General features: G+C 53.9%; 2 protein-coding genes across 2 annotated transcripts; one reads left to right on the top strand and one right to left on the bottom strand.

The window, feature by feature from the left end:
- Positions 1–2,080: 2,080 nt before the first annotated feature.
- W97_03428 (uncharacterized protein) lies at positions 2,081–2,740 on the top strand (the record flags this gene model as incomplete). The annotated part of the gene is made up of 2 exons (XM_007781325.1): positions 2,081–2,306; positions 2,373–2,740. 2 exons carry the CDS (start codon positions 2,081–2,083, stop codon positions 2,738–2,740), a joined length of 594 nt encoding a protein of 197 aa, XP_007779515.1.
- A 4,617-nt stretch (positions 2,741–7,357) lies between these two features.
- On the bottom strand, positions 7,358–9,010 carry W97_03427 (uncharacterized protein; the record flags this gene model as incomplete). Its single annotated transcript, XM_007781324.1, has 3 exons — positions 7,358–7,522; positions 7,580–7,729; positions 7,964–9,010. The coding sequence occupies 3 exons, from the start codon at positions 9,008–9,010 to the stop codon at positions 7,358–7,360; spliced, it is 1,362 nt and encodes a 453-aa protein (XP_007779514.1).
- Between the last annotated feature and the right edge of the window lie 1,950 nt (positions 9,011–10,960).

Raw genomic sequence — 10,960 nt, 5'->3', positions numbered from 1 at the left:
GGACAGTAGCGTTCCTGTGCCTGGACGGAGTTGGTCGCTCAGGGCTTATTCGGCCAGAAGTGAGCGAGGTTCGATGTTACAGAATCGGGCCCTGGCGCCGGCTACTGGGCGCGTGCGGGAGACGACGCACAGCGGAAATAGCAGCAGGAGGACGAGGTATCAGGACTGAGCAGGGGGTGCGAGAGGTGACAGAAGGAAAGGGAGAGTCAAGCGCTAGGATGTATGTAAGTGCTTGCAGGTCCGGTTAAGCAGCGAGGCTGACGGCTCAAGCTGTAGATCGGGTTGCGAAAGAGGTGGAACAACAGTGCTGAGCGGGATGGGGGCGGTACAACGCTGGTCTCGATGGCACAGGGTCTGGCGTAGCGGTCTGAGTGCGGAGTGCACACAAAGGCCCACCGCACCAACGTCAGCTTCTGGCCAGTGTCGAGAAGAAACGCCTCTGTAGCGCACTGACGGGCCCCAGCTGCGCTTTTCACGGCGCGCACAGAGGCAGGACAGGATGGTGGAGCACCCAAGGTTGCATCTGCGGTTGACAGCTAGAAGACGCGCTTGGCAGAGGATTGGCTGTCCCGCATCTGATTAAAGGCTCGTAGCCGAGCACGCCGAGGCCGAAACGTGGGATGTCAACCTGCTAACTGGATCGGCACACGCACCACAACCTTGGACGGCGGGCTTGGAGGACGCTGCAATTACTAATCCCGTAAATCATCTGGAGAGCAGAGCATGGCTGTAGTGTCTATTGGGCTTACGGACTCTCCGAAGCTGTTCAGCTGAAGTCTTAACCCCAGCCATTCTCGACCAGCCATGGAAGATGGTTGCCAGAATCACGCATGTCATTACCAGGGAACCCTTCGTTCACTGTTCGCTGGACCAAGCTCCTCCTCTAACGCTGCGAGTGATGAGTGGGTATGGGTTTCTTGCAGATCTCGGCTTATCCGCCCCCGTGCACTCACACGGGTGGTTGTCTATCAACTACGAAAAATGCCTTCTGCAATCTTCCAGCATCCAGTTAGCGACCGCCTGGCTCTGGGGAAGTCCAGTGGACTCTGAAGAATGGCGTCAAGACGTTCCTGGCGCGGACAAGGGCAGCGTAAAAGGCAAGATTTAACGCCCTGATGCCTGACTATAGCGAAAGGCATCCCACGCATGCTCTCTAACCACCCTCCATTTTTGAGATGGCTGAGTGGTCGCATGCCTCGAAGCGCGGAAGTTCATTCCTAGCATCGAACGGGCAGTATCCTTTGAGCCCCACCGTGTGTCTACTTTATTGATCACCCTTCGCAGCCTGCGTATGCTCTCCCACCTTGCGAACGATTTCTTGTCATCGTGTGTTAATGAAACCTCAGCAACCTGGACTTGGTAGCTGCGCGCTGAATCTATAAAAGCGCGCCATGCGGTCGGTAGATGAGAGCGCGAAAAGCTTCCCGCGTCGCTCACAGGGTCAAGCGCTCTTGCCTCGCTGCCGTCTTTCAACGTCGCTGACGCCAAGGTCTTCTACGCACCTGCATGCAGCTCACAAGCTAACGGTGCGGCACGGTCCTTCTAGAAGTTCTTTTGCAACATATGGCAAGCCACCAGAGCGCTTTTCCTGGGTGAACCTTGAGACGCTTTGCCATTGGAGAGGAAGCTGTGGTAGTGCCTGGCGCTTGCGCTGCATGACATGACAGATAGCGCATCCTTGTGAGGACGGTGCGAGGCGGGCGAGACTTGACAAGGTGAGCCACGAGCGTTACTTGACCAGAGCTCAAGAGACGTCGCCGTTTCAGCAACGGCTGCATCGTCAGGGGAAAGGGGAAGGGGGAAGCTCCCGTCCTGAGAGACTTCATGCCAAGACCGTTAGCGCGACCCGAAGCCAGGGAACTCGTGACATCGGATCGGAGCCGTGGCGCTTCCGATGCACCCTTGCACCTCAGTCCGAGGTTGCCTCAGCCCTACGCTATTGAATTCCATCATCGTGCGACCTCGCCAGAGCCACTACGCACTCGCCTCCACCTCAACACACGGATCTAGGGATAGATAGCAACAATACACTAAGCTGTCTGCCCGCTACACCCGCTACACCCGCTACACCCGCAACACTATGGAGGCCAACAAGGATAACGCAAACCCCACGATTTTGAACCAGTCTGATCTCCCATCACGGCGGAGTGATTCCGGAGTCAAGAAGCGTGATGACGGCGGCACGGGCCTCTTTGACAGTCTGGTGCCCGCATACACGTACCTGAACGACCCTTTTGCTCAACAAGCGTCGTCCTCCGATACCGATGATGACTCGGTCGAGGAGATAGATGAGCAAGAAATCTACGGTATACACACCAATATTCGGAGCCGGCACCAGATGTGTTGGGAGACGCCGCTAACAGTCGTCTCAGATCTCATATCCACAATCTCGGACCCAGAGCACCCATTATCACTTGGTTCCTTGGCCGTTGTGAGCCTCCCAGATATCCACATCCAACCCCCAAGCTCGCCGCGATCGCCTATCAGTACCGTTCTTGTCGAGATTACGCCCACAATCACCCACTGCTCGCTCGCTACAGTGATTGGGCTTGGCGTGCGCGTGCGACTCGAACAATCGCTACCTCCCCGCTTCCGCGTTGATGTGCGGATCAAGCAAGGCACGCATAGCACGGACGAGGCCGTCAATAAGCAGCTTGGAGACAAGGAGCGTGTGGCTGCCGCGCTGGAGAACGGGACGTTAATGGGCGTGTTGAAGAAGATGCTCTCGACTTGCGAATGATCTAAGTCATATGCGGAAGCTTCCAAAGCTGTTCCCTGCACGACGAGACGCCACAGAGGACACGACGAGATGAATTCACGTCATGTGATTATTGTCAGAATTCGAGATTCCAAGCGCGAAGGAAGGATTTACCGAAAGAAGTAGAGCGCGATGCTGGACGTAGCAAGAGACTGGCAAATCGAGTTCGAAGATCGTCGATGTCGTCCATCAACGAGATCACACGTGCAAACTGCAACTCATGCCTTGCGCGCTAGACGCCAGAGCTCAGGCACACCAACGCCTTGTGCATACACCCTTGTAGACGTTGCTTAGTGTGGCGCGGCTCCACAGGCTTTCCCACTAGCTTCATGGATGGCACACTCTTAGCTCGAAGGCTACCACAAGGAGATATTGTAAAGCGGAGAGAGCGCTGCGCAGGGCTCTTTACCCTGTCAAGAAGTACTGTCGTTGCATTGCACCCTCGTTCTAAGGCTACTACATGCCAGAAGAAAGCTCGAGAAAGTGACTCATGATCATTCTATCGATGAAGTAAAGCAAGACCATGGCATCGCACTGGGCTCCGCGCGCACCAACTTCGAGAAATTGGCAAGGCCCTACACCGTGTGTTAACATGTGTCTCCTGCGTTAGTTCATTCTGTGATCCAGTTTCAAGCTGCAAGGGTTGAAGGTCCTTGCTCAGCTCGTTGGTTTCAAAAAGACGTTGGCGGACTGCACGGGCCCATAACGATGCTTTAACATCGAATACGATGTATGCACTTGCCCTTTCACATGCCAAGCGCTGCTTTAAGCATCCCCTTGCGCTCATGATCTGCGTTCGAGACGTTTTCCTAATCGGTCATTTAATATATTGCGCGACTTTACGTGGGCGATCTGTGGAAGGTGAGCCCTTTAGCGTATTGTCTGTCTGCAGGAAGACTTTTGGCAGAGTTTGTGCTTGAAGAGAAACATGTGATTGGTGCCTGTGCGCAGCAAAAGTCTTTCCTCACTGAAGGATGCTCGCGACTCTATCCTCTCCTGAAATCTCGACCCCTTCGCCCCCGTATTCCAACTTCGTGGAAACGCGCAACATTTGCTTGGCAGCTCATGGGCTGTTTCCTAATACCAAGCTGTAATGGGGTCAGGAGAAACGCCAGTTGAGCTTACTTGCGCCCATAAACGCTAGCTTTCTCTTTTAGGTCTCTCAGTCAACGTTTTGAGTTCAAGTATTCGGGTCGTCTTCGTTCATTCCCGGACTCCTTTTGACGATGAATGTTTGCAATATTCTCAGGCCGCATCTACTTATGCTTTTTCTGAAAAGCTTCTTCGTTGCTTGGATGCTGCTGTGCGTCTATATGCCTCCATGCCTCCGAATCCAACAGTTCCTCTGCACTCTTTCCTTTCTGTTTAGGCGGAGCGCGCGTAAACTCTATCCTAATAGCGAATATATCGACAGTATCGCTTTGAGGGCGGCTGATGAAGATTTTCGCTAATCCCAGGTTGTTCTCACCTCCCAGATCAATCCACATGCCGAATACGTTCCTGATGCGACGATCGATCCCTTTTGAAATATACCTTCTGATCTCCGCGTCCTTGTTTGATTCCGCCAAACTTATGATCATTCCCGTGATACCCGAAAGCCGTAAACAGATATCTTTCACATTGCGGTCGCACGTCAAAAGATGAGCCTTCATTCTCTCAAATTTTCCATCGTCACCGTTTTCAAGGACATCTCCGACACCTGTGTCCTCGTCTTGATCTATAAACAGAATCTCGATCGATTAACTGCATTTACCAGGTCCGCCCAACGGGAGCCTCACCGTTGGATATGAGTAACAGCTTGTATCACGTCCGCTAGTGAACTCATCTCGGACGACTGTTCAGCTTGTTTCCGGACAATTTCCTGCACGTGTCACGCGGCGGCGAGAGTCTCGGCGTGAGCAAGAGTATACATTGTCCAGTTGCTTGGCTTGCAAGATCTCTTCGAATCGTCCCACAACGGAAAGATAGTTCCGACGCTCTCAAATACGATGGAGTATCAAGTTTCCAGGACTATATTCGCCGCGTACATAACCCAGCGTCATGGACTCGAACGACCTGAAGCTTGCATGTAGATCGTTCTGGTCGGGCTTGTGATCAACATAGCCGATATGAATATCCCAGACGATTTCTGCAAGTAGCTGAAGACACCTCATGATGTGTCGAGGCTGCAGCCTAGAATCCAAGGGCGCTGTTCGCAATTGGACATACGTTGACCGGAATTTACGGTTACCCGGTTCACCCTGGGCCATGACTTTTCCACCTCAGAAGGGAAGAGCCACACTGGGACCACATTTGTGGTTGTACTGGATGCATCGGTCACATGCCGGTCCCGGCCAGGGGCGATGTTCGGTCTCGCACCATGAAAGTCATAAGTCACCATGGCCAATCCTTGCTCAAGTATGTACGTACGCGGGCCTTGTCAACTCAGCATCCGGAGCACTTCAGCATCGGACATTGGGTGTTGAAGCCATTCTCCGATATCAAGTATTGTTCCTGTGGCCGATAATCGGACATGGACGTCCAAATGTGGGTGCGAAAAGGTACTCGGTAAGACGAGACTGACTTAGAATGCGACGGTCTCGGTGAGCATCCGTTGCCTTGAGCTCTGAAGGATAACGTTTCCGTACATTGTAAAAGAAGCATATAGGTTTATATACATGAGGGGACTGTGAAACACGGCGACCGCTGATGCTCTACCGTCTAGTAAAGGTCACACACTGCAAGCCACATTTAACAATGCACGGCTTTCGCATTTTCACATCTTCCTTCGCGTCTTTGCAGGGCTACCTTCGCATCTTCGCACCTGAGAGGAGGAGGCTTTTGGACTTCGTGTTTTGACATTTCAGTTGTTATCGTCCACCACGATTGAGCCGGCAGAATGCAGCTATGAGGCATAGTCCCCATATAACAAGAGTTTTTTAGAACAGTCAGGCCCTCGCTCTAAGAGACAGCATCATCATGGAGAGTCTCTTCCATCCTGCGATCACCTCGCAACCGTTTACGCTCGCGGAGCCCGTCTCAACTCCCGTCTCAACCCCGATCAGCAACAACATCATTTGGTTCGATCGAACTCAAACCGGTGCGAATAAAGGGAGATTACTGCCTTTTCAGCATACCTAGAAGCGCCCAAGGAACATGCGAACACTAGGGCTCTTCTCACGACGTTACGAGGCCTGTCGTGGTAGAAAGAGCAAAGTAGTGCAAATCATTGAGTAATCCGTATCTAGCATTGTCGTCGACCCACCTGACTCATAAGTGCGGGCATGACTCTTATCTACATAGACGCATGGGAGGTGAAGACCACTTTCTCCCGATTGTTGTCATCGAATCACTGCTCGCATGCTGGGCTGCTGCCTCTCTCCATTTGCGCGTTTCCATCCTGCCTTGTCCTGTCTCATAGTGGAGGCATTCTTGCATTTTCTTGGAGTACCAATCAACATGGAAAAAGAGATGGCGCGGTCAGCGGCGCATCTCTAGTGAACGCAAGTTCTATTATAGTGATCCTGTCCCCTTTCACACCTGTTCCCAGCATCGTCTTCGCTGTTTTAAACACCCCTACTCTACCATCTCGCTGTTGAGTCCTTTCGCAATCCCGCAACTGGAGACACTGCACGTCCAGCAGCCCGTCCAGTGAGATCTCCATTCCCGGCGCCCAATGTCCTCGAACCGGGGACTTAATACTGCGAAGCAGCCCAGTGTCCAACGTCCACATTCCAGATAACGAGGAGAGAAAAGTCTGCGCGCAGAACATCCCTCACTGCATCACAGCTCGACCCTCGCCAGTTCATCAAGACTAATCTCCCACTTGACTTCCATCCTCCTCCCCGTCCTCTGCCTTCTGCTTCCTTGTCCCCAACTCTAGAGCTGCTCCCGGCCCGTCAGCTCGGTTTCTGCAGCTACCCTTCTGTCCCGGCCCGACTCGGTCGCGCAACCTGTCAGGACGTCATCGTGACGACCCTCGTCGAGCTATTCGCCGCTGCTGCCGGGGAGGAAGCGAACAGCGGGTCGGACAGAGTTTCAAACATTCGCTCTCGTGGGTGAAAGCGTTGATGATGGCAGATGACTGCTTCGTTGCCGTCGGATCCGCCTCCTTGAATTCGATCGTGGGGGTTTTGGGCTTGATGAGTCGCTGAGGTTGACGGAGACGATGCCGCTGTCGCTGATGTCGTTGCGGTTTCCGGTCGAGCGCTGGCGACTTGTACGAGGATGACTCACGAGAGTTTACTCACATTGATTTAGGCAGGGGAGGGAGTGCTGCTGCGAGTGCATGGTGAATTTGGGATCACTTTCCTGCTTTTCCAATCAGTCTGGCGGTATAGGGATATGGCGACTTGGGACATTGCAACCGCACACATCAACACATCACTTTGAATGACCAAGTATTCCGCCCAAGATCTCTTTGATATTCGTGAAGCGCTATGTACCATAAAGCCACCGGCATCAAACCCCACATGCAAGCCGCCCAATGTAGACCTCCAACCCCCAAGATTCGAAATCACCATGTATCCAAGGTATCAACAAGAAGAATAAGTTGAAGAATGGCCCCTGCCAACGTCTCGTCTCGTGTATCAGGCTCCGCTATTGCGGGCAGGCATCTATCTAGGCTAGAACACCGGCGCCATGCGCGCGTTTGTGCTCCATCAAGTGTCTCCTATTCGGCCTCCGGTTGCGGCGACCTGGGTAGTAGCCCCAGGGCGCGCTGGTGGTGGCCGTCGGGTTTGGGGACGTAGGCTCGGCAGTGGAAGCGGGAGCGCTGGTTACAGACTACAGGACGGTTGTGTAAGCGGTTGTGAAGGTCCTCATAGCGCTGCGGTTACTTACGGGAGCGACAGCGGTAGGCTCGGCCGGGACGCTAGTCTTGGCAGGAGCGCTGGACTCGGCGGAGGAGGTTGGCTCAGCAGCAGAGGTTGACTCAGCAGGAAGGCTTGTCTCGAAGGTAGAACTCTTTTCGGCAGTGGTAGTCTTCTCGGCCTACCATACTGTTGTGTAAGCGGTTGTGGTTGAAGTGACAGGATTGAGAGTAGCAAGAGAAAGGTTGCCGGGGACAGTTATGTAGATGCTTGTTGTGAGAGTCACGCGAGGGAGGGGTGAGTCGGTGCCGATGGGGGCTGCGGTGTTGTTGGGAACAGGATAGGGTGCTGTTTTTGTGGCATTGCCGCCAGGGCGTGGCCAGAAGTGAAAGGAAAGGGAAGATGATGCGCTTACGGGTGCTGAGGTCTGAGTAGCGAAGGTCGTCGAGACAGCAGGGTAAGTGGAGACTGCAGACGATTCCTCGGGGACAGTAGTGTTGTCCGGGGCCTCAAAGACACCAGTGTTGGAGTAGACCTTAAGGGAGTTCACGGTCCAGAAGGAATCTCTGAATGCAGAAGGGTTGTTCTGGACGAAGGCGTTGCAAGTGGGAGCCTTTGAGGCGCACGAGCTGCCAGCCCAGACGTTACCGGCCCAGTCACCGCAGAAGGTGGTGTCGAAGACGATCTGTTGGTTCTTGAAGCTGGCCTCGAAGTTGCAGCCGCCCTGGAACTGAGCGAGTGGCTTGCCCCAGCCGGCAGGATTCGGACGGCCCTGGGTGATGTCCGCAGGAATGCGGTTGCGAGGGAAGTGGAAGATGCTGATGTACTTGTTGGTCCACTCGGTGATGTAGACGCCGCCGCCAACCGCGTTGAAGCCATTGCCGTAGGTCTGGGTGTTGCTGGAGTGGATAGAGCATCCGGAATTTGCAGGCTGGTTGCTAGCCCTGACATCGCAGCTTGGATAGACGATAGATCCAGTAAAAGCGCCGTTGTTGGAGATACCACAGCCCGGGCCGGTGTGCAGCGCCATGGAGTTCGATTGCTGCTCGTTGACGCCTTCGATGATATCGATCTCGCCGCTGTTGGGCCAGTTCGGACCCACCGTCCAGAACGCTGGCCACGTACCGCAGATGCTGGCAGGCATATGGGCGAGATCCAGGACGATCAGACCAGTGTTGTAGAATTTCTTGCTGGTGATGCGGACACTTGGGCGACCGCCTGGGGTGACATTGGTAGAGTCGACGCCCATGTACACGGAGCCGGCGGCGGTCTTGATCAAGCCGCTACGCTGAGCAGTGGCTTGGTCGACATATTTGACGAAGCCGTGAGTGGGATCGGGTGCAGTGAAGAAGTCGAACATGCTAAAGAAGTTGTTGGGAGTGTAGTTGTCTTGAAGAACATAGCCCGCTATGCTGAAGTTGGCAAGGGCCAAGAGGCCGAAAATGAGTGTAGAGAAAGACATAGTGGTTGAATGAATGGCTATGCTACTCTGCGCTGCAGATATGTAGCAAGAAAGAGGAACAAAGAGGCAGGTGGAACGGAAGGCTCGAACTATGGCCGTGTGACAATGGAGGTCATGAGGTGTGGAACAATGACCTCTCTATATAAGTGAATAAAGAAAAGGGTAAATGAACTGGGCGGCGAAGGGGTGCCTCGTGAATCCTGTCAATGCCATTGTGGCTAGTGAACGGGGCAGCAGCGGCCTAAACATGGCCTCGGCTCACTATTCGACGACGACTGTTTCTCCCTCACTTCAGTTTACAGAATGTCGTCAGCCTACGGGGTTAGCTACGGCTCGTTTTGATCATCTAACCGTCTGGCCCAGTCAGCGGCCCAGCGTACGTGGAGGGTTTAGTGGTCATCAGTGGTGCAATGGCCTGCAAGGTACCTCAACGGTAGAGCCACTATCACAACAGGCATCAGCTTGACCGCCACTGAGCAGTGTGTAGCAGCCGCTTCCTTCGAACGGGCGGTGATGGAAACGCCAGACTTGCGCGGCATTGCTGTCTCAAGCCCAGATATCGGGGCAGTCGAGCGTTTCAAACGCCATGTTGTCGCGGCGAGCACCACATCCGTAGACTGTCCGTTGGCCAGCAGCGCCACGGGTAAGAACAATCACAGGAATAGGCTAGGTGAGCGTTCTGGTTTCACGCTGCTCGAGGGTGAGAAGAGCGTTTGAGGTTGGATGTCTGGCGGGGGCACGTCGGTGGAAAGTTTCAGCGCGAGCCCAGCGCGCGGCAACGTCTGGACAAACGCTTCCAATCATCGCCCTGAAACGCCTCCTATCCATCTCATAACCACCACGCCTTGCCATTTCCCGTCCGAATCTCCGGCGCGGGCCTTCGATAGCGCTGGAGACTCATGTCCTGGCTGCTGGGTTGCCCATCTGCCGCCGGCCGTCGGTCCGCTGTCAATCAGCTCAGATGCCACAGCCACGCTGTTCATCGCTGTCCATCGCTGTCCGCGTGAGCTGTCATTCTTTCTCGACGAGGCAGCTCCGTAGTACAGAGAGCGGGGGATGTGCAACCCTATGCAACCCTATGCGCGATGATGGAGAGCGACACGCGACCGCAGTCGGTATCACCGTGAGATGAAGCCGTTGGAGGCGCGCAGCAGAATGACTCCATCATGCGCAGCGCGGCCAACCCTGCCTGTGCAACGAGCCTCGACAGAACGGCCCTGAAACGGAAGGTCCACTTCGCACAGCTAGTGGGTACCACTGAAACGGCGTCTTAATATCTCATTTTATTGAATCGCTAGCCAATGCCTGGATCGGAGTCGCAAACGCCAAGATCGCGCACGATAAACGTTTGGGCCCACCCAGGCTGCTCTCGGCAGCCACATCCGGCGCTGGCACGAATAAGGCTGGTGCGGCTCCGGATGTCCTCCTGATGGCAGACTGTCAATTTCCACGACAAAGCGATTGTGTCAAGCGGATCACCTGCTAGGGCTTAGTATGGCGTCAGCTCGGCCTGCCCGTCTCAGCCTCAACTTTGCAAATCGTAAGGCTAGTGTTCCTTCTCTTGAGAGTAAGCTAGCTCTGCATGTCTGCCACTGTACTCCGTAACTTCTAGAGAGATTGCCGCACGGTAGCTTCAGGCGGTACTTCGCTTCTTTTCCAAGACTCGCATGTGATAGGATTCGGCTCCTTTTTTCCCCACGAAGTGCAGTAGTGCGGATTTCATTCAATTTTCTCGAGTCTATCATCTTGTCATTAATCCTACCTACCGATAGTCTACCTGCAGCCGTTTATAGGGGTTTCTTTCCTGTTCTAGAGAGTAAGCATCGCCGCTCTATACTCGCGCGAGCTAAGATAAGTGTAGGTAAGTATAGGTAATTCCTCACTCTAACTCATCTATATTTTAGAGAGCCAAAAGAGGCTCTTGTATTGTCTAGTATTCTAAATATGTTT

The sequence above is a fragment of the Coniosporium apollinis genome (assembly GCF_000281105.1).
Source record: "Coniosporium apollinis CBS 100218 chromosome Unknown supercont1.14, whole genome shotgun sequence".
NCBI classification, from domain to species: domain Eukaryota; kingdom Fungi; phylum Ascomycota; class Dothideomycetes; genus Coniosporium; species Coniosporium apollinis.
Note: the sequence above shows the minus strand (reverse complement) of the source record. Positions and strands in the feature narration are given on the sequence as shown.